The sequence below is a fragment of the Apodemus sylvaticus genome, chromosome 1 (genome assembly GCF_947179515.1).
Source record: "Apodemus sylvaticus chromosome 1, mApoSyl1.1, whole genome shotgun sequence".
In the NCBI taxonomy this organism is placed as follows: Eukaryota; Metazoa; Chordata; class Mammalia; order Rodentia; family Muridae; genus Apodemus; species Apodemus sylvaticus.
Window position 1 is genome coordinate 79,979,706 of NC_067472.1, and position 24,039 is coordinate 80,003,744.

Here is a 24,039-nt window from a genome sequence, read left to right on the forward strand (position 1 = left end):
TTTTTTTTTTTTTTACAACTTTCTGGGTCCAGGTCTATAATCATTTCCAAATAAAAAGTTTAGCTCTGTGCAGCATGTGCTTTTATGTATTGAGGATACAGTGTGGCCAAGGACAGACAAGTGCTTATCAGTTAAATGGGGGAGGTGGATAAGCCCAGGTACAGGAGTGCTTGTTCTGGCGAGACAGGCTCTGAGGAGAATAAAAATGACACCACAGTGACTGGGCAAGAGGGACAAGGATCCCCCCATGGCAGGCAGGGAAGCTTTGCTGAGAAAGTGATCCTTGGACTGAAATACAAAGGTAGATGATCTGAATCAGGATGCCCAGAGATATGCGGTGATGGAGGTGGGCTCCTGGAGAAGGAAGCAGAGGGCAGACAGGGTACTGTTGACCCCATCCACTCAAGCATAAAAGGCAACTGTTATTTGTTGTTATTTTTCTGAGAGAGTACTTCTAAGATTAGATGAAGAGAAAGTGTCCCCAAAGTGGAGCCCCAAGAACAAGCAAAATCCAGGAGCAGGCCATCCTGCCTGCTTCCCGCATTAGCTCCCTCTTGCTTCTGCTGATGAGTGATAGCCTGAAGCTGCCTCCATCCTTCCCTGAGCACAGCGTCTGCGGTCTTCCAGCATGACTGAAGAAGACCCCTGGTTCTCTAGGAATCCTTCAAGCATCCCACCCCATACTGGGTCTACTGTGGCATACAGCTGCACAGATCAAGCAGCTCCTGAGGACTTAGCCTCTCTAGTACAGAAGGCCACCACTGGACTCCCCCTCCCCACACACCTGCCCATTGTGTAAACCAATCTAATAAATCCCTTCATAGCATACATTCTATGGTATAGGTTCTGTTCCTCTAGAGATAATGAAGTGGAGAGCAAGAAAAGAAGATACGAAAGGAAGCCCACTCTCAGGCTTAGAGCCCTGAGAGAGACTGGGCTGAGGAGAAGGCCAGTGTCAGGGCCACTAGGAAGTGGAACCAGGATTTGTGGGAGAGCTTGAAAGAAACTAGCTGAGAGAGTGGCCTATACAGTCTCAGGACAACAAGTATACACCACCCAGCTCTGAACATTTTGGTGAAATACAATGGAAAGTAAATTTCTTTGAAATAAGCATTGGTTTGGGAAATCCCTAGTTCCAAAGGCTGTAGGAGGTGGGCATGGCCTAGCGGGAGACCAGGAGCCCCTGAGGGGACAGGTACAGGTGAGGAAAGCTGGTAAGAAAGGTCAGGCATCCATGGGGCTGGGCATACAAATATGAATGCATCACAATACCATGGGCCAGGGATGGAGAGGGTGGACACAGAAGGGCCAGGGATGGAGGAGGGGCCAGAGACTGAGCATGAGTCCTGCAGGGATAGACAAGGATAGAGAGGGTGGACACAGAAGGGATAGGGATGGGGATGATAGGTACAGAAGGGAGGATTTTTCTTTTTTTGTTTTTTCTTTTGTGTGTGCGTGTGTGCGTGTGTGTGTGTGTGTGTGTGTGTGTGTGTGTGTGTGTGTGTGTGTAGGAAAGAGTTCATCATTAGATGTCTTCCTTACGTGCTATTCACCTTATATTTTGTGCAGGGTCTTGCTGAACCTGGAGCTCACTAATTTGGCTAGGCTGGTAAGCCAGTAAGCTCCAGGGACTAAGCTCCCCGGGGCTTGCATTAGGCACATGCTGCTATGTTCAGGCTCCGCCCCTACTCCTGCCATAGATACTGGGCATTCAGGTTCCTCATGTTTGTACAGCAAGCCCTTTGCCACCTAAGTCAATGGGTGTTTACAGGGTCTCACTATGTAGCTCAGGCTGGTCTAAAATCCATACCTTCTTGCTTCGGAGTATGGAGACAACAGACATGTTCCCTCCCACTCCTGACCTATGAAGGGAAGGGGTTTTGCCTGGAGTCTGGATATTAGAAATATACCAGAACACCCCAATTCCTTTTAATAAAGCAACTTCTTCTTCAAATTTACTTTTTTAAAAAGTACTTCTCTGCTAGTCTATCAGTGGTAGCCCACCAGCCACTACCATGTGGTCAGTGCTGGTCCCTTAAGCCTGAGGTCTGGTTTTCTCAGTGATGAAATGAGTCTGGACAAGGTTCTGATGAGGGTAGAGTGAGATGGAATATTAGGTTGTGGCTGGAACAAGACAGTGCGATTGGATGTGTATGAGACAGGACATTCGAGATGCTCAGTTCTGGCACATACATTAAACTATGGAGGGAATGAGGGACCAGCAGGCCCACAGGAGGATCTTAAGTTCTACCCAGCAATCCAGGGTAACACAGCTGCATTGTGTTCCAACTTCAGTCCCTGCTCTCAAAGAAAACCAAACCTATGAAACCACCCACTAACAAAGCTCAGCAGCCTAAGGGAGCAGCAGGGAGAGGCACAGCTAACATGACATCTATCCCTGTGGAACCCAGAAATGCTTTCTATCGCTCATGGGGAGGTCTGTTCTCAAGAGCAGGCTTCCAAAGTGTACCCATACTTTGCACAAAGGCTCTGGGAAAGGTGTCCAGAGTTGGTCTGAACCCCAGCAGTGAGCCACAGTCCCACAAACTTGAATCTGGAGGCCAACAGGAAAGTAGCAGACCAGAACACACTGCTGCTCTGAGAACAGGCTGCATCTATCAGGGGCCATGCCACTGGGCTGCTGTCCCAGAGCGTTACGCTCCTCTGCCCAGCTAGGTGCTCTCCTGGTACACAGCTATCTCAAGTGTATCCTGCCTTTTTCTTCCTAAGTCCTGGGTTTGTGAGGGGCATCCCTGACTGCCTTACTGGGCATTTTGGTGGCCAGCATCCAAATGCCATACAGGCTGGTCCATCACTCTCCCCTCTGGGGTCTGAATAGCCAGTAGATTGACAGGAAAACACACTGACCAGCCAGCTACTCACCTGACCAAAGACTCAATAAAGATTGTACAAGCTAAGTGGATGGTGCCCTCTCTCTTCATCTCCTTCCCTTGTGAGAGTATCCCAAAATCACAAAACAAAATACAGATTTGTCTTGAGTTTTGTTGCTGTGAATTGTCTGATTTACCCAAATGAGAGTGAAATCCTGAAATAGGGCAGTGCACCTTCCCCAGAGGCCTCAAGTTCAAAACTCCTTCCGATGAATCTTCCTATGTATCCTACCTCTAAAAAAAAGCCTTGATGCCCAGGATGCTCCACAAGACCCCATGATGTCCATAAGGACTGCCCACTTCAGCCAGGGGACAGTATACCATATAGACAAAGACTTCAAGGCAACACCCCTCACCTTCTTTCCTGGTAGTTTGGAGAATAAAACCCACTATCTATTTAAAAGATTTTTAAAACTTTCTTTTTTCTTTTTTGAGACACAGTTTCTCTGTATAGCCCCTGGCTGTTCTATAATTCATTCTGTAGACCAGACTGGCCTCCAACTCTGAAAGATTAGCCTGCCTCTGCCTCCTGAGTGCTGGGATTAAAACATGTGCCATCACCTGTCTGGCTGCCTTCCCTTCCCCCAGTCTTTCCTCTTGTCCTTTCCTTTCTGAGAGCTGCAGATAGAACACAGGGCCCAGGCCATGCTAGATAAGAAATATACTACCAGTAGGCTGTACCCAAGCCTTGGTTTTTGGTTTGTTGTTGTTGCTGTTTTGTTTTGTTTTTGTTGTTTTTTCCTTTATTTTTGGGCAAGAGACAAGGTACTGCAAGGCACTTCTGCCTCAGCCTCCTCTTGAGTACCAGGTCTACAAGCGCCTGCTACCATGCTACCTGACTATAACAAAAGTCCTTTAAAATATATATGCTCAGGTGGGACTGGAGAGGTAACTGAGCAGCTAAGAGCACTTGTTGCTCTTTACACAAGTCCTGGGGTTGCTTCCTAGCACTTACACAATGGCTCAGAAACTCTTGTTCCATGGGATCTGGTATAAGCACTGTACACACTTGGTAGACATACAGAAAAAAGGCAGATACTCATACATATAAAATAAAAATAAATCTTAAAAGATATGCTAAAGTGAGACAAACTCATTTTCTACTGCTGAAAATCTAAAGGTTGTAACATTAATTTACCTCCCATCTCCTATTTAAAGAGAGCAGAAAGAAAGGCAGACTCTCAGAGATGGCAGGTAAGTTATCTAAGATCACATAGAAAGAACAGCAGTGGGGAATTTCTAAGTTGCTCCTCCTTGTTTCTTCTTAAATGAGGTCTGTTGTGATCACCTCTTCCATGTTTACATAGCCCTTCCAGCACTAACAAGGTATGCAGTATCATGATCCCCTGATAGACATGAAGTCAAGGTCAAAGCTAAGGGAGTCATCTGTGGGCAAAGGCTGGGAGCTGGCTTTGGACCTCAGTCTGTCTGCACCTCCAGTCTGTAGTTTGGGACATCAGGATCTTAGAAGAAGTATTCGGAACAGTACCTGGCCCAGGGTAAGGCCTAAGCATGTAGCAGCTCTTTTCATTTTCAGTACTTTAGAGAAACAATATTAATTGGGGAGGGGGTCTAGTTAGGTTTCTGTGGCTTTGATACAACACTGACCAAAACCAACCTGGGGAAGGAAAGGGTATATTTGGTGTCCAAGTTCTGATCATAGTCCATCTTTGTGGAAAGCCAGGAAAGAAACTCGATGCAGGAACTCTGAAGCAAGAACTGGAGCAGAGACCATGGAGAAATGGGCCTTCAGGTATGTTTTCCATGCCTCCTCAGCCTGTTTTTTTAAACTGCTTAGGACTACTTGCCCAAGTGAGGGTCCAACCCGCCCATATCAATCCCTAATCAAAATACCACACAGATTTGCCTCTAGAATAATCTGAAGGAGGAATTTTCTCATTGAGGTTCCTCTTCCCAGAGAGCCCAAGCTTGCATCAAGGTGAAAAGCAGCCAGCCAGCACAGCGGGGTATAGCATCCAGGTGGTGACATGCCTCACAGAGATACAGAAGAGCACCTGTGACACCTCCCATCCCCAGCTCTGCTTTCTGGTCCACGGGCTCTTCCAAGGCAGTCTGGAATGGAGCCCAACACAGCACAGGAAGGCCATGTGGCTGGCTGTGCTGCTACCTTGACAGTGATGGGAAGAAGCAAACGTGGTGGTGGTTTGTACCTATGACACCAGAACTAGGGAAGCAGAGGGAGGAGGACTGTTAGTTCACAGTTATTCTAGGCTCTGTAGTGAGTTCATGGACAGCCCAGGCAATATAGCAAGAGCTTGTTTTAAAAACAAGCAAACGAACAAAAACCATAAAAATCAGCAAAAAGATGGAAACAAGGGAAAATACCTTTGCTTATAAAAATAACCTCTATTGACCGTCTAAAGGAACATATATTCACAGTCTGCTGGGTATGGAGCCAGGGTTCAAGGAGCAGCACCTGAGGAGGCGCACACAGGGTGTAGACTAGGCTGCAGTTTGTGGACCTGGTCCCACTAGCTTCTTCTGTGTGGCCCTGGCTACTTTTATGCCCATCTCCAACTTAGTTTCTTGATCTACAAAACAATGACACTGGCCTTAGTGACACCTAGTGGCCTATGTTTAGTAGTCACAGCAGGATACAAAGCAGCCATTTAGGTAAGACCTCAGGAAGAGACGCTGGTGCCTGAGAGGGTACCATTCCCAAAGGCTCTTCCTCACTTGGCTGCAGAGAAAGACTAGGGTTGATGACAGCATTCTTCCCCAACCCAAAACTACACCCTCACTGTTGCAGAGAACACACAACCAAAATACACAGCAGAACCTAGCCCAGGAACCCATCACTTACCACTAAGTCCCTGTTGACAAGGCAGCCCAGCTCGCCTGGCAACACTGCGTTCCGGATGTCCACATCATGAGGTGAGACATAAAGTTTTATGTTGTTCAGGTCAAAGAACTGGACTTCCGTGAGACCCACCCATGATGCATTGCCCCAGTTAGACAGGATTTCCATAGTCACATAGATGGCATCTTCGATCTCGTCTACTCTTGCTTTCCACTTTTCCTGAAGAGAAAATACCAGAGGGTGGAAAGCCTGAATTTCGTGCTTCTACCACCAGGGCCTTCACGCAGCGTTCAGTCTCATGGTGCTTCAGTCCCTGCCTGGGCTCTGCAGGTAACCACAGCACCTGCCCACTGTGGCTCTTGTGAGGCTAGCAAGAGCACGTTTGTACAGTGTCTAAAACCTAAGGAGTGGACTGGAGAGATGGCTCAGTGGGTAGAGATACTTGCTGCCAATTTGACAACCCAAGTTTGATACCCAAACCTATGGTAGAAAAGTAGAACTGACTCTGCAAGCTGTTCTCTAACCTTCAATATCTCTCTCTCTCTCTCTCTCTCTCTCTCTCTCTCTCTCTCTCTCTCTCTTCTCTCTTATAGTAATATATAAAATATAAAATTTTAAAATAATAAATAAAACATAGGGGTTGGATTGGGTGTGGCTCAGGGTAAAGCACTTGCCTAGAATACATAATGCCCTGAGTTCTAGCTCTAATACAGAAAAATAAACAAGGATATATACAACAACTGTGCCACCAGTACTTACTAAGTCCCCACTTGGAGGACTTCACATGAAAAGAGATATTATAAGGACTGTCTTCTGCCTGAACACATACTTGCCTACTGCAGTCTTCATGGCCCAGGGGCATACTGTAACATCTGAAGATGGCAGGTGGCCTGGGTTCCCCCAACCATTGCTGAAACCCTAATGCCCAGGTCCCAAGATGTGGCTGTTTGCAGTCAGGGCCTTTAAGAGATGATTAAATCAAAGGAGGCTGCTGGGGAGGGCCCCCTTCTCATCAGTCTGGAGACCTTATAAAAGGAGGAAATCGGAAGCCCCAGGGATTAACACCAGGGACATACACACAGGAGACTGAGTGTGTAAGCCCACTGAGGAAGCCACCACTTGCAAGGCAAGGAGTGGCGCTTGAGAAGAAATCCGCCAGGCAATTCCTTGACCTTGGACTTGCCATCTTTGCAGCTATGAGAAAGATTAGTCTGCTGCTTAAGCTGCCAGCGTATGCACCAGGTGTAGTATGACAGCATGTACCAAAGTCCCCCTGCCTTGGCCAGTCGCTTGACATTCCCAGCCTGGCAGAAAGCAGGATTCAACCATATATGTGAAGGTCCCAGTCTGGGGGTTAAGCAAGACCCCAGTAGAAATAGCACACACACACACACACACACACACACACACACACACACACACACTCAGTCCCATGTGTGCTCAGGCTGAAATGGGCTCAGTTCCTGGCTCTCCTTCACTGATTTTTAAAGCCTCCCTCCTTCCCGGTGAGGCTGTCTGGTCTGGGAGTGTGCGTGAATGCCATCAATAAACAGCAACTCTGTGCCATGGCTTCCTAGAGGCCCTCAGGGCCCAACTGTAGCACTGGTCACCACGGATCAGCCGCTCACGAAATGGTGCGTTTCCCTGCGTGCATGGTCCCTCTGTTAATTAGCATCGGTATCTGCAACGGTTCTGTGAGCAGGGAGCTGAGTAAATGAACAGCAACTGTTCCCCACTTATTTTTTTAATTAATAGCCAGTGAGACGTGTGAGCACTCCCAGCATGGGTTTGGACAAGCTGATTGCCACACAAAGAGAATGGGAATGGAGCTGGGGTGGTGGTGTGAGGACAGGTCAGCTTGGAGCTCCTGGCAGGAGCACAGCGTCAGGTTGGATTACCTGAACTGTAAAAGCCCAGAGCTCCCTTGTCCTTCTGAGTGAAGGCTCTGGCCAGGTCCTTGGCTGCCCTGGGCCTGAGCCCCAGGCTTGCACAACTGGCCTGCTTGACTCTGATGTGTGCAGGCTCCTGAGCCTGAGCTTGGGAGCATTCGGGGCCAAGTAAATTCGTTTGCTGGTTCAGGGGGACGGAGGAAGGAGATGAGAGGAAAACTGCCAGCAAAGACTGAGGACCCTGCTCAGTGGAATCTGAAATACACAATTTCTGCATGCAAGTTCTAAGTGCAGAGGCCAGAGTATGAACTGAGAAGTGTCACCATTGTGAGTATCCCAGGTAGACTGAGGCTGGGACAGCAATAGTCCCTGGCACTCACTGTCCCCCTCACTGAGACCACTTGGTTTCTTCTTGCTTGGCCATTTACCACATATTCTCCCTTGGTCATGAGGTTATGGGACAGTGGGCTAGCCCTTTCCTAAGCAATCAGTGTGTGCTTTCCCATGGATCACTGGTAAGAAGGGGTTTGTTGATGAAGCCCAGGCTAGTGGAGGCATACTCTTCTCATAGACGGTGCCAGAAGCTTCTGTAGCTATTAGGAAGAGCAGAGGTGTGGCCAATACTGGGATGAAGCTCAGAGGTGCAAATGACTCCATGGAGACCTAAGTGGAAAAGCTTAGCTGGCTGCAGGATGCAGTGCCCACCAGTCCACCCTCGGTGGTTTTAGTGCCCAGTGCCTGGAATTTGTTTTTGTTGTTGTATAAGTCACCTTGCCCTGGGTTTTCTGTCTCCTATACAGAAACATAATCTCTATGGGCTCTTGTTAATGTGGCCCACATCACAATCCATGGTGGATCTTCTCAGTTCAAGATGCAGCTGACCCATGCTGCTGGTGGTGGGAAGGGCAGGAGCTTCGATTTTTCTCAAAGATGGACTTTGAAACTTGTATTTATGGGTTCCTCCACCCCGTGTCAGGCTCTAAGTGGCAGATGTTTACCATCCTGTATTGCTCATGGAGCTCGGATGACTGTCTCCATGTAACAACCCACTAACCTGCTCACAGCCAGTAAAATCACACTGCACTAGGTTACTGACTTTATATAATTAAAACTTACATTTACTTATTTACTCTCTCTCTCTCTCTCTCTCTCTCTCTCTCTCTCTCTCTCTCTCTCTCTCTCTCTGTGTGTGTGTGTGTGTGTAACATATGTGTGCTCATGTGGAGGTGAGAGGCCAGCTCAACTTTCGGGAGCTAGGTCTCTCCTTCTACCGTGAGTTCTGGCAGCAACCTTGGGTTACCAGACTTGACAACAGGCACCTTCCCCTGCAGAGCCATCTCACCAGCCCTAAGATTTTATGTTTTGTACTTCCTCTTCTTCTGTTTATTGTTATATAGTCGAGGTTGGCCTCTAACTCAAAATACTCCTGCCTCAACCTACCAGTTACAAACATTTGTCACCACACCCACCAAACTTAGTTTCTGTTCTTGACTATGGGTAACACTGGCTATTGTCCTGTGGGCTTATGGGTTATTTACATTTTCTTTTGCCAGGAACTTCTTCTGGTGTACACCTTTCTTTTGCCTCTACTGCTCAATCATGTATATGACTTGTCAGAAAGCTGTTGAGATGACCATCATCACAGTCATCACTGCTACCCTGAATGAACTGCTCCAAGGGCCCTTCATCAGCTTTCAGGGCAACAGTAGCATACTGGACTGTCCCCATGAGTATAGGTTCTCACCTCTGGATCTGGTACTGGCTTCTCTGCTGGGATAGCCACCTGGCTGAGATGGGTAGTGTCACTTTCCACAGTCTGCAAGACTCCCAGAAGTTTGTGCTGTTGTCTGAAAAGGGATTTTGTTTCAGCAAAGAGGCAATAATGAAGAATACACACAAGAGAGTAGTCTCATGAAAGGGACCACAGGGTGTTAGTACCCACTTGAAAGCTTGTCTGTGCCCTGCAGAGAGCTCAAGGGCATACATGGATGTCCTCTCTCTTTATAAACATCTGCACAATTAGTAATGAAATCAGAGCCCAAGTAGAGAAGTTAGTTGACTTCTCCAGCTGACTAAGAAGTTGATCACAGATAGAGCAAGGAGTCAGGTTTACTAAGGGCTGCCCAAGGCCTGTTCTATATGACCTAACAGCTAAGAATGGCTTTTATGTGTTTTAAGCACTGTTAAAAGTAACAACAAATAACAAAAACCCCAACTGCCAAGGCTGTAGGATTTCACAACAGGCTCTTCACAGAAACTGGCAACCTCAGGCTTAGAGACCCACCCATTCCCTTTGCTACAGATGCTGTGCACTCCACCGGTACAGAGCCCTAAAGCACAGAGGACTCCAGTGATGAAGAGGGCAGCCTTTGGCTAGTGCTGCCTGCTGCAGAGCTGTAGGATACAAACCAGCCCTGCGGCTGGTAACCAAGAGAGCTCTGATTTATGGCTGTGGTGAAGTGGAGCAGTTTCCATCTGGGGTCTGCAGACATGCAGGAATGGAGAGCTGTACCTTGAGCCATCTAGTCTTTCCACACACTATGAACAGGAGCTCCCTGGGGGATGGGCTGAGAACTCGAGGCCATATGGCTTGGCTATCACACCCCACTCTGTGCAACAGTTACGAGAGTCTTGCCCCCTTCCTGGCCTGATCCCTCAGGTCATGTTACTTAGTGATCAATATTCAGATGCCACTGCAGTCTCCTCCTGCTCCTCATCCAGGCACTTGTACAGCCTGCCACATGCATATGCCTGCATAATAGCCCCGGGCGTATGCCTATGTGCCAAGACATATGTGATAGGACAGGCTACCGGCTGGTGTGTTTTCCTGAGATTGATTTTCCCTGAAGATCAGGAGTCTATTTTGCAATGAACACTTGCTAATTTTAGGGTCATTGTAACATGTAACGTGCTGCACTGAACATACTTTGACAAAGAAAAGGAATCTCAGAGGAGCCTGATGCTTTGAGTCACTCTTGTGGCAAGTACCTTTGGGCTCTCTCCTAAGCCACAGCTTGAACAGCTAAGAAACTGAGTTAGGCATCCTCAAAGGCTTCTATTTGAGGCATTTCTAGATGGGATTAGCCCACAAGAGTTCTGCCCCAGTCAATCTCCCCCCCCCCCCCCCCCCCGAGGAATCTCTGAGATGAAGACAGTCGTGGAAGGTGGTAACATGTGGGAGGCAGGGTCCCTGGGGAAGTGTTCCCAGGGTGGTTAGCTTGCCTGACTCCACCATACAATTGTTTCTGATTCTTGGCTATTATGACAGAAACTTCTTTCCTGCAACCTCTCTGCCAATGAAAGGACACTTCTGAAACTGTGCATCAATTCAACTCTTTGTGGTCAAGGCCAAACAAAAATGACTAATGCAACAAGAAAGGTCATGGGTAATGAGACCCTCGTGACCACACTGCTGTGGGTCATCTGGATTAGGCCCCACCTCTGCCTTAGAGAGTACCTGGTTCCCAGTGGGCTCATTCTGTCCACGGCTTGGCTGACAGCTTTGGCTCCCCCTGCTGCCCTGCACAGCTCAGGATTGGTGGTCACTGGACTGACAGCAAGCAGCTGAGGGCAGAAAAGTGGATTAGACAGATATCCAAGGGAACCTGCAGCCTGACACCTAACAGGGCAATGGTCAATGCATGGTCTTCTCAGGTACCTGGTTCCACCAGGCAGATATGGGGCACAGAAGTGATCGCGCCAGCTTGGGGAAGATCAGCTTAGAATCCCTCATATATTCTCAGATCATTGACCAGGGGTTTTGAGAAATAATGTCACCTGACCACTCACTTCAACCCATCTGAGTTTAGTTTCCTCCTAAGAGACCAGACCACACACAGACTCACCATTGCTTCTCTACGTTTCCTTCTTTCTCCTCTGTCATCTAAACTGGAATGGAATCTGACACCTGTCTACAAGTGACTGTCATAGGTGGAAACTTGTAGGGGTCAGGAGTCAGATTACCCTGGATTACAGGGTAGTCAGAAATACTGACTGGATTCTGCCCAAGATGGTTGCTATCTAGGAGGACAAAGGCAACTAGAAAAGAAAGAAGCTCATTTGGGGACCCTGGGGTGTTGTTCCCCTTTTGCCAGTTGCCTACCCACCACACTGGGCTTCTTTCTGGTCCTTAAGGCAGCTAGCTCATTGCCACCTCCAGCTGTTCCCAGTTCATCTTCCAGGTAGCAACCTGTGGCCACCTGTCAGAGCAAGCCTGGCTCATTCTTGGCACTCTGTCCCCATGTGTCTATTGGCTCCACTGACTGTGCCAGTAAGCTCCTTGCAGCCATGGGTATTCTCTGTATTCAGAACACTGGGAACCCCTGTGTGCCATAAAGACATTTCCAGGATGCTTTATTAATTCACCTCCTTTATACCTGGCTGGCCTGGATAGATAGAACTTATTTAGTCTCAAAATCAAGATCTACTTATCTTATTGTTCTCTCACTGGAAAATAGAAATGGAAAAGGAAACAAGTCAGCAGGCCTGGCTGGACTCCAGCTTCAATTTGCAAATTTGGCCAAGCCACTCAAGCCCAACTTCCACATTTGTGAAATGGGTAGAAGGCCAGTGCTTAGGCATCAGAGAAGCTCCTGGGACCGTGGAAGAGAAATGTCTGGAGACCATCAGGGCAATGTGTTTATAGGGTATGGGTGGGGCTGTTAAATCTATGTCCAGCTGAGTTGGGCTCAGCCTCACACTGACCTCAGGGATCTCCTCCTTGGCCTTCAGCAGACTGGGCCATGATTTTGCTGGTGGTTCCTTGGCATCCTGCAAAGACAGTATCAGATGACATAGGAAGGAATGAAGCCATTGCTATGCATTCTTTCCACAGAAGGAGGGCAAAGAAGCAGGGCCCCTTTCCACATGTCCCAGGCAGACTGGACAAAAGACATCCCCAGGGAAGGTTCTGCTCAACAACCAGAAGAACTGCCTCTACATGGCTCTCCAGAGAGCACAGAGCAGCATGGACAAGAATGGGCTGACCTTGCAAAGATGTGACCCCCAACTGGCCACATCTGTAATCCAAACAGAGGACCCTGCCTATTGTAGGGTGACCATGCGCTTCTAGTGGGACAGGCCAGGGGTCTCAGCAGGAGAGTCAGAGGCTGGGCAACATGCTGAAGAGTATGTAAGGTCTCAACTTCTCAAGGCCCCTGCTCTACCCCACTCCTGCTCTTTCAGTTTGTTACCAGATGTCTCGGTGGTTGCATAAATAAGGGAAGTAGGCCAGGGGAGCAGTAGGGACCCTGTGGACTACATTCAGGACTGGCTTCAGGAGAGCCACACACTGTCCACTCAACTACACATTAGCCTGGCCTTTTTGTAGTAAAGGCCTATGCCATCCCAAGTTGGCAGGGAAATGACCAGTGAGTCATAGGTTAATACATAGCTGTCAGAAATAATCCAGAAGCTCTAAGATGGTAGCTTAGTGGGACTCTGGATAGATGAAGAGCAGCTGTCTACAAATAGTCCATGAAATGCCGTCTGCAGTCAGAAAGGGCTGTTGCTCAAACACTGCCCACCCTTGAGTGTCCTCGGTCCCTCCTTAGATCCCCTACTCCATAGGAGCGCCCACCTGCTGGGGACTGGTATAGAGCTCGGGATCTTGGCTGAGGAACACCTGTTGCAGAGCTGCGTTCTCCACCTGGATGGCTTTCAGTACAGCTGAGGCATCTTCCTCTCGGTCCTCGGCTGCATATGATTTGCGGGTTGCTGACAAGGGTCTATCTCTTCGGCTTCCAGATCCTGAAGAAAGAAAAGAGATGTTCTTTAGCTTGTGTTCTCAGAAAACAGCCTGAAATTCATTAGATACTATTGAGGGACACTCTGTAAAAGAACGACCAACTTCTTTAAAAATGTCAAGGTCTTGAGGGATGAAAGAAACCTGAAGAACTGTTCCAGATTAACATTACCCAGGCAAATGCAGTAAGCAGCTACAATGGATACCTCAGGACTAGGGCCAGTCTCTCTCTCTCTCTCTCTCTCTCTCTCTCTCTCTCTCTCTCTCTCTCTTTCACACACACACACACACACACACACACACACTCCTGAATACCTGAGTTCAGATCCCAGCCATGTAAAAAGAAGGGCACAGTCATGTACAACCATACCCCAATTCTACGGGTGAATTATAGGCTTGTTGGCCTGCCTGTCTAGCTGAAACGCTAAGTTTCAAGACCCTGCTTCAGACAATAGGTGGAGATGCTACAGAAGAAGATACCCAATGTCAACCTCTAGCTACCACATGCACTTGCATGGACTTGCACACATTTATATACACACACAGTGGGAGATAAGGGGTGAGGGTGGGAGTGGGGATGGGGTGGGAGGAGGGGCATAGGGGAGCTATTATATCAAGGGAAGAAATCTAAATATAGCCTGGGGCATTGATAACAGTTTAATGCTAATGCTAAATACTCCAAATTTCATGGGTGGACTGGTATTGTCCAACTGAAATGCTTGTTCTTGGAATATCCATGCTGAAGTACTGAGTGCTGCAGGTGGCTGCTTTGCTACTTTGTGGGTTCTTTCTTTTACCCTTTTCCCACCCTTCAACCCCTAAGGCTAGATAGTAAAGAAAGTCAATAGAAAGGAAAAGAGGTGATGTTATCATTACACTACTTCCTGCTGATAAGGGCCAACCAGTTCCTTGGGGGCAAGTGTGATCTTTGCCATCAAGATATCTAATTTCTTTTTTTCTTCTTTGCACATATGACTACTTAACAAAACCATGCCCAACAACAACCAACCACCAACCCACAGCCTATTGCTCAGAACCCTAGCATTTACATACCCTCTGAAAAGTCCCCAGAATTTGAAACATTACACAATTGCAGCTGGCAAAAATTACACTTCTGTTAGAGCACAAGACAAATCAGTCAGCTGCTGTGGACAATCTGAAGCAGCCCCATATCCCACACCTGGGATTAAAATGAAAACATAATATTTCTTGTGTTTTTCAAAGAAACCAAAATTCTCACTACAGAGTGCAAAAAGGAATGTCATCTATAACTTACTACCAATAGTTTAAGGAATAAACAGAGACAGAATCTTCCCTCAGTCCTCCTGATCCATGGGGGATTGATTCTAGAACAGCAAATACTGTTCCAGGATGCTTTCACATACATAAAGGTATAGTGTTTGTACATAACCTTCACACCCTCCATACTGTAAGTTACCTCAAGATAACAAAGACTGTGCCACTGTTCTGATGACTGGCTAAGCAGCCCCTCATGGACACCAGGGCAGCTGTGTACATGTGACCTGGTGCAGGCTGAGGAAAAGGGCCCTTCTACTTGCTTGCCCTTTGCAAATACTGGCAGATGATGACTAGTTTCCTGCCCTGGCCCTCAACTTTTCTGCCATGCTCTTGTCAGAATGCTGCATCTGAATGTGACTGAGGGTGACACTGGATGCTCATGGCTGGAAGAACTCATATTGGTAAAATGTCCTTACTGACCAAAGCCATCTTCAGATTCAATATCATGCCCATCACCAAACCAAACCAAACCAAACCAAACCAAACCAAACCAAACCAAACCAAACCAACCCAACCCAAACAACAATAACAAAAAAACTAACCAAACAAAAAAAAATTCATGGCTCAGTCAGTTAAGTGCTTGTCATGTAAGCACAAGGACCCAAAGTTCCATTCCTGGAATCCATGTAAAAAATGAGCAGGGGCCATCTATCTCCTGTGCAGTGGCATGGACAAGGAAGAGATACACTCCCCTCCCTGCCATCTGTGGAAGGTAGGAGACCTGGCCTTCGGGTCATGAGAGCAGGAGAGCTGTCCCTGACTATCACCAGCTGGAGCACTCAAGAGAGCATGTCTTGAGTCTCACCTGGGAAGCGTAGGAGAGCTGGCCCTGGAGGTGGGGCTTGTAGGTAAGCCAGCCCTGAGAGCATGAACTCGGGAGAGGTGACTCTTTCTCTTATCTGCTGTGCAGTGGTGTGCTCTGGAGGAAGGCGAGATACCCTCCTCTCCTCCCTTGTCCCTGGCTACCTATGGCAGGTGGGAGAGCTGGTCCCAGAGTCAGGAGTATGAGGGAACTGGTCATATAAACCAGATAAACCACTCAGGAGAGCAGTCAGTAAGCTAGAGCTGGCCCTGGTTGTGGGGGATGCCAGTGAACCACCCCCAAGGGTGTGAGAGGAAAAAGCCAGAGGACTGGCCTCTCAGGCCCAGATCCAGGGCTTTGAACTGGCTAATCCCAACATCCACCACCCCAGTGATGAACTGCTGGAATGCAGTTCCTACAAGCTCTCCATGACACAGGGCAACAACAGGATATCTGAGAGGAAGCCCAGTGAGGTTCCAGTATTGGTAGTGTAACAGAAGCCAGAGGCCTTGTACCAGACCAACAAGTCATTGTAGTAAACATTTGCAAGCAAAGAAGTGTGGACAAAAGGGCATTCTGTGGGATACACTGTGACACACTACAGCTTTCATAAAGAGATTTGTTTTTCTGTGTTAGAGGGGAAGTTGCAAGGGTAGAAGGTGGGGAAGATGAATGGAATTAGGGTGAATGATGTGAAATTCACAAAGAAACAATAAAAAGTTAAAAAATAATGAGCAGGGTAGTATCAGATTATCAATCCGGTGCTGGGGAGATGGAGACTTGTGGATGCCTGGGGCTTGCGGGCCAGCTAGCCTACTCTCCTCGGTAAGCTGCAGACCAATGAGAGATCCTGACTCAAAACAGGGCATGAGCCAGGCTGTGGTGGTGCATGCCTTTAATCCCAGCACTTGGAAGGCAGAGGCAGGCGGATTTCTGAGTTCAAGGCCAGCCTGGTCTACAGAGTGAGTTCCAAGACAGCCAGGGCTATACAGAGAAACCCTGTCTCAAAAAAACCAAAAAAAAAAAAAAAAAAAAAAAAAAAAAAAAAAAAAAAAAAACAGGGCATGAGGAATAGCAGGACAACCAAGGTCAGAGCATTAATGCATTAACATATCCTAACAAATTTTATTCTATATTTTTATTTTGCTTATTTCCATATTGATTGAATGACTGGTGTGTGTGTGTAGGTATATATGTGTGCATATGTATGAAGGTGCACTGTAGAGATCAGAGGACAGTGTGTTCTCTCCTTCTACCATATGGGGGGTCCTGGGGATTGAATTCAGGTTGTCAAGCTTGGTAGCAGACTCCTTTACCTCCTGAGCCACTGTGCTAGCCACACACACACATTTTTAGTGGACTCCTGAGAAGTGCCACTGTGGAAGGCAGAGAAGTAGGTCATTGGAAAGAACCTTTGAAAGGCACATGTCATCTTTGACAACTACCTAGATTTGTTCATTGAGACAAAGGTTTCACTTTATAACCCAAATGGGCCCAGATCCTGTCAAATTCCTCAGCCTCCCAAAGGAGTACATACCACTGTGCCTGGTTCCTAGTCACCATGAGGTAAACAGATCTCTACCTTTCTACCATGATGTCCCTCCTTAAAAGGGGGTGGCAATGAAGCCAAGTGACCAGGAACTAAAACCTTTGAAGCTGGGCAAAAAAGTCTATCTGTCTCTCAACCTTTTCTTTCAGGTGTTTGTCCTGGAATGGAAAATCTGGACAACACAACTGGATAGTAGCTTGGCAGAGCTGATGGATCTTCTGGAATGTAAGCCAAGGTAGAGAGTGCCCATCTCAGCCAGCCAGAGTCACAGTGATTGCAAATGCTGGAGAACCGTGGCGAGCACTGTGCTCCTCAATGCCAGCCAGCATTCCCCACAGAGGACTCTGCTCCTCATGGAGATAAATGCTTTTTCATATTCTTTTTCAAAAAAGAAAGAAAGAGGGCTGGAGAGATGGCTCAGTGGTTAAGAGCACTGACTGCTCTTCTGAAGGTCCTGAGTTCAAATCCCAGCAACCACATGGTGGCTCACAACCATCCGTAATGAGATCTGACGCCCTCTTCTGGTGTGTCTGAAGGCAGTGACAGTGTACTTACATATAATAAATAAATAACTAAATAAATTTAAAAAAAAAAAAAGAAAGAAAGAAGAAAAAAAGAAAAGCAAAAGCTGGAGAATGTGGCATTTCTATGGAGTCCTTAATGTTATGGAACTCCATGGGAACCAGGCACAGTGGCATATTCATGTATGGGTGGGTAAAGGGTAGTGAGGACTACACTCGGTACAAAAGATCATGTGTCTACAATAGCTATGAGGTAGGAAGCAATGAGGTGGGGAAGCTAAAGGCCATGGTGTTGGGCTTCTCTGGGCTGGAGATCCTAACCTATAAACTTGCTGTGATTCCAGGGTGTCTGAAGCAGGAATGGGCCCCAGTCTGGTGAGAGGTGCAGAGTGGCAGGCTCCTGACCCACACCATACTGCAGGCTTCCCTGGTTAAGGGAGACACTGCTCTGGGTGCACGGCTACAGCAATAGGTGAGACAGCTATCACCAGCCTTCACTGACCTTAGAGACATGGAGTAGGCACAGAGGAAAGGGCTAGACATGATGAAAGTAGACCATCACTCAAGATGCAGAATCAGAGAAGAAGATACCTGAGAGAGATTGGAGGCAGCAAGTCCATGAATACCAACACAAGGAGGCTACTGTAGACCAAGGGGTAGCAGGTGCTAAGGTCCTAAGGGCGGCGGAGCTTGGCATGCTGAAGAATGGTGGGGGAGGTGCTAGAATGGATCGGCAAGGTAAAAATGATTGTGGAGGGATGGGGAGCATGCAGCTAGGCTCTCCAGGCATGTCAAGGCCTCAAGTGGGCTTCAAAGCTCCTTAGTTCCTACCTGGCAAAACCTACCCCCCAACTCTGAATTTTCCAGCTCAGGGGCTGGGTTAATCTTCCCCCAGAGGCTCTTCCTCATATAAACCAGATATTTTTGGTTTCCTCTTCTTCTCTTTCTCTCTCTGCTCTCTCTCTGCACATAGCCTTTCTTTCTCTTTTTCCTCACCCTTTCTTCCCTTGGTGACTTCTCTGGCCTTGGTCCTTAGGGCCAGTGAACTTGTCCAAGAGCAGCTTCCCAGTAAATTTATACTTAATCTAATCTAATCTGGCTTCAACTGGCTCATTTTACTAACATATAACTTACTGGTGGGAAAGCTGCAGTCAACATTGCTGGACTGCTGCTGCCTTCCCAGAACACAGAGTCCCCCAAGGCACACTGCTGATGGCCACGTCTTTCTGTGTGCTTCCTCCTACTGCAACCACCCTTTAACTCTTTTGGACGCCCTCATCTCTCACTTGCACCAACACTGGCCTGAATGTCACACGACAATGAATTTATTCTCATCTTGGTTCCAGGGAGTAGTGGATTTATTCACTCTGTAAATCTGAGCTACTAGCAAAAGCCAAATTGCACATTTTAATTTATACCAAACTGCCCTTTTTGGAGGGAGAACCATCCCTCTTCCAGTGACTGTACTCCCTACACTTCCCTGGTGTTTGGTTTTCTTCTCTTATCTAAAACAAAAGGTGTACCATTCAGGAGGTTGGCCATGAATCCAATTCAGCACAAAGCACCTACAGAAGGTGACCTGCTTCTCTATCAGCTGTGCCTCAACAGGCTTTAATTCAGAACCATAGTAAAAGGGCTTCTGACTACATGCCAGGGGCTTTGAGGGTCACCCAGGAACTACCGCAGTGGCAAGGATGAAATGTAGATCAGCAAGCATCCACTGTGGTGATCACAAGGTAGTAGCCCACAGGGAAGCCTGTGTGGTTATATGCTATGCTAGTCAGCTCTCTTGTTGTCATGACCAAATGGATACCATAAGGAAAGAAGAGGAGGAAACACCCCAGCGCTCCAGCCCACTGTCCCCAGCCCACAGGAGGCAAACCAAAGCAGTGAGACAGGGAGGAGGAGGCTGTCTACCTCATGGTAGGAAAGGAACAGTGAGGGAGGAAAGGGCCACTCCAAGGTCCTTGTCTCCAAAGACCTACTTCCTTCAGTGGGGCCCTGCCTTCCAGTTTCCAGAGCCTCCCAAAATAGCCACAGACCAATCACATGTGTCCAAGGGACATTTTCTATTCACACCATTACAGATGTTGTGCCTTAAGAAAATGGAGTGAACCTCCAGAAAACATAGCCACCTAAATCTGTAAAGGGTCTATTACTGGGCAGCCTCGGAATTGTGGCTCATTATGACAACGAATGTCTGCAGTGGGAAGTGGTTCTGACAGTTCACCTGGCAGAAGTACTCCAGCTTCCACAGTGAGTCTTCCCTCTGCTGTCACATGTCCACTGGCCTAGAGACTGCCAGACAACTGTGGGAGATGTTCATCTCCAAATTCTAAGTGGGACATGTTAAAACACCCAAGTCTCTCTGCTGAACTCCACCCACCTCGGCTGCACTAAGAGGCTCCTAACACTAGGCTACTTCTCCCATGCCTACAGACTCCCCACCTTGAGCACAGGCCACACTGTAATGGAGATCACAGCATTTCCCAGAAGATGTGATGCCAGCACTCAGGAGGCTAAAGCAGAGAGATCAAGAATGATAGGACTACTGTTTGAAGCATTTCACTACAGAGAAATTATTAGGCAGGAATAATCAATGGCTGGCATGCCTGGCTTGTTGATGCATACTCTAGTTTGTGGTCTCTCCGTGGCAGGTGCTACCTACAGCCCTGTATAATAATTACTTTTCTCAATGCTGTGACAAATGCATAGTAAAAAAAGCAAATCAAGGAATCTTGGCTCGCAGTTGGAGGGTAACAGTCTATTATAATAGAGCTGTGGCAGCAGAAGCTGAGACAGTGGCCAACACCGCCCAAAGTCAAGAATCACAGAGGAAAGAGTGTTCAGCTGCCCTTCCCCCTCCCATTCAGCCCACGGAGTAGGGCTACTCCACATTAAGGGTGGGTCTCCCACCTCACCTAACCTTTCTGCAAACACTTCCACATATACCTGAAGATTTTGTCTTCTATGTGATTCTCAATCCTGTCAATCTGACAAGGAAGCTAACCATCTCACTTGAACATTCATTCTTCAGCTGCTATCTTTTCCTGCATCCCTGCTGTATGATTTTCAAGGAAGGCAACTATGGATCTAGATGAAAATGACATCTCTTTCCTCATGGGTGTTATATCTTTCTGAGCCACAGATAAATTTATGCCATATGAGCCTGAAAGTACACAGCTTTGCAGTGAGCTTGCAGTGGCCAGACAAGTGGCTAAGGATGGCTTCACTTCCATGGCCAGTCTGCTATTGTGTCCCAAGGAACTTGGCTGGGAATGTTCAACACTGTGATAGTTGTTCTTAGTTTTCAACTTGATGATTTTTAACTAAAACCCAAGTGTCTAAGTACATCTGAGAAGGAAATAATTTGAAGTGAGAGGACCAACCTCTAGTGGAACTTCTGAGGCAGGAAGATTTAGGTACCTTTAATCTGGACTACCCCTTCTGGTGGCAGCCTATGTAAATGACATGGAAGAAAGAAGCTTTTGCTCTTTGCCTACTTGTTCTTGTTCTTGCTGGCAAGTTCATCCACTGTTGGACTAGCTGGACCACCCTGATAACCACTTCAATAAATTGTCTTTATCTATCTATCTATCTATCTATCTATCTATCTATCTATCTATCGATCTAATCACCCATCCATCATCAATGCATCCATGAATCCATCCATCCATCCACCTTATCAGCTCTGTTATCTAGAGAACCCTAACTAATCACTGCTCTAACAAACAAATACCAGGAGCAGCTTCTGATCTGAGCTTTATCAGATGGACCCAGTGACATGCATTTTCTTATGTAAGTATGTGATGATTAATCTTAGTTGTCAAATTGATCAGCCTGGGAGATTAGTGGAACACACCTCTATGTGATTATGAGTTATTTCCCGACAAGTCTAGATCTTCAGCGTTCTGACCCAATGAACAGATTCTCTCTGTAAGGAGCTAGGACGGCGGCAGTCCTGGGAGCTGGTGAAAAGTAAGGGGCAGGGCCTAGTTGAATGAGGTCGCTCCCTAGGGACATGTCCCTGGGGCCTAGGTCTTGCACTGGGATCTTCCTGTATTCCCCGGTTCCTCTGCTTCTTGTCTACCATGAAGAAGTTGTTCCAAGGCACACTCTGGCTACCATAATGTTCTGTCTTACAACAGACCAGGAAACACAGTCCAAGAAACCAGGGAAGAAACCTGAAACCATCAGCCAAATTAAATCCTGCATCCTTTAAATTGCCTCTGACAGTCATTTGGTCACAGCAATGAGAAAAGTAAGAAAAACATAGTGCATCTTCTCTGCCTCAGCTACAGCTGCTTTAGCACAATGACCTGTGTGACTAACTCCAACATGGAAGGAACATGCAGCTGCTTCTGTCGTCCTGACCCAGGGACCTTCACAGCACCTGTGGTGTCACTCAGGGAAGGACCCCTTCCTGCATTCTTCTCCCTGCCCACAGAGACTGCAGACTGGCCCAGGAAACAGGATTTTAGAACTCACTCTATGACTATTAGGAAAGTTTCCCCCCCTTTAGATTTGCACAGCAGAAAAAGGGAAAGGGTGTATGGAGCCCCCTGGGCCATTCTGGCCCCCAGGGAAGTGCCTACCTGCTTGTACGTGAGAAGGGTTCCCACAGTGAGTTTCCTCACCAGCAACCACAGAGGCATCTGAGAACTCTTGGAAACAAATGTCCACATTTATGTCCACTGAATCTGAGTATATGGGATGGGAAGCTCCGCGACTCTGAGGCAAGTTCAAGTCTGAGAACCACTTAATCTGAGGAACACAGCTAAGAATAGGCTTCTGATAACAGCCTGAGCACCCAGACCTTCCAGGCCTTAGACTTCACCCACAGACATGGCCTTTATGTCTATGGTGAGCCACTGAGTCACTTACTTTGTTACTTAAGACTGTTTGATTTTCCTTTTCTTTTCTTTTTGAGACAGAGTCTCATGTAGCCCAGGCTGGTCACTCACTCACTATGCAGCTGGGTCTGACCTTGAATGCCTAGTCCAATTGCTTTCACTTCTTGGGTCTTGGGATTGCAGGTGTGCACCAGTACCCAACCAGTTTGATGTTTTACCACTTGATGTTAATGAGGACTGACTGGAATGTTATGAGACTCTGGACTTTGACATATGGTGCTTGTGCTGCATGTGTTTGGACAGGAACACTAACTACAGGGCTGTCAGGATCCTCTAACTCAACTCATGCTGAGGGTGTTACTGTATTTCTGCAGCTGGTGGCTTATCTGGGAGAAGTGTCTCTGATCTATCACTTTCCTAGATCACCCTGACAACAGGGATGGCAAACTTTCTGCATCAAAGACAAATGTTCACTCACTTTCCAGAAGTCAAGACAAGAAGACAAGAGGTCTCTGGGAGGAGATTCCAGTATTTTTAGAAGCTTATGGCTAGACACTGGAGCAATACAGGTTAGGAGTGGAAACCAGCAAGGAAGAGGGATAGTGCTACATGTTATTTGCATATTCAATTGACATAAGGTCAGTGGTATGGGCTTAGCCAAAGAGAATGGAATACAAGGAAAACTGTGTTTTAGAGAGTGCAGGAAATGGGTTACCCTTTAGAATGGCAGACTAGTTCATTAAACAAACAATCTTTCACTGAAGCACAGCTCTGGTCTGAATATTACACAAGTTGGTTTATAAAAAGGAATCTGTTTGAAGACATGGCAATGGAGGGAACTGTGAAGAAGAACAGGGCCAGGAGCAGGCAGGCAGAAGGTGGATACAGCACCTGGGAGGCCTCCTCGAGGTACCTATGATGCCGAAAAGAGCTGCCACAAGCTGGAAGCTGAGCACGGCTTGTAATGGACTCAAGCGGTAACAGTGAAAGTGACTGGAAACAGCCAGAGTGAGGGGTCTGAAAGGTTAACAGTGAAGATACCTCAAAATCACTACTGACTGTACAAAACAACAGCAACAAAAATAATGATGATATCTAATGGGATTAAAAACCTGCAGGGAGTTAAAATAAATAGTGATAGAGTTTTAAATAGAAGGGGAATAAACATTTAGAGCGGAAGGTCTATCCACTAAATTAGAATCAGCAAATGTGCTAATTTAAAGTAGATGCTAATAAGTCAAGAATGTACATTACAATCTCTAGTAATGAGTAAAAGAATAAAAGAATTTATAACTAACAAGATAATATGGAGGGGAAAGAGGAATAATACCAGGCAATTGGTTCAAAAGAAGGCAAGAGAGGAAAAAACAGAGACGTGAAATAGGCAAAACAAATAAAAAACAGATAATAAGATTGCAGGTCTAAACTCAAATATATTAGCAATTACATTAAATGTAAATGGACTAAATGCTCCCATTAAAACACACAGATTATTGGAGGATAAAAATAAAAGCCAATTGCATCTTGCTTACAAAAAAAAAACAAACCTTTATATAAAGATGTAGAAAGTTTGAAAGGAAAAGAATAAAAGCAAGATACAGGCCGTAAACACTGGCCAAAAGAAATAGAAGGCAAAGCAACATGACACAAATAACTGAGAGGTAACCATAA

General features: G+C 46.9%; 1 protein-coding gene across 4 annotated transcripts in view; it reads right to left on the minus strand.

Annotated features, from left to right (window-relative positions):
* Positions 1-24,039, minus strand: part of Katnip (katanin interacting protein) — a 182,082-nt gene that overhangs the window by 50,723 nt on the left and 107,320 nt on the right. For 3 of the 4 annotated variants that reach the window (XM_052199577.1, XM_052199586.1, XM_052199594.1), the window contains 5 exons: positions 13,180-13,349; positions 12,306-12,371; positions 11,059-11,165; positions 9,346-9,448; positions 5,716-5,931 (listed from right to left, as the gene is read on the minus strand). In XM_052199577.1, the coding sequence (XP_052055537.1) occupies positions 5,716-5,931; positions 9,346-9,448; positions 11,059-11,165; positions 12,306-12,371; positions 13,180-13,349 (662 nt within the window). The remainder of the gene's footprint in view (positions 1-5,715; positions 5,932-9,345; positions 9,449-11,058; positions 11,166-12,305; positions 12,372-13,179; positions 13,350-24,039) is intronic. The other variant, XM_052199602.1, reaches the window with a different exon arrangement.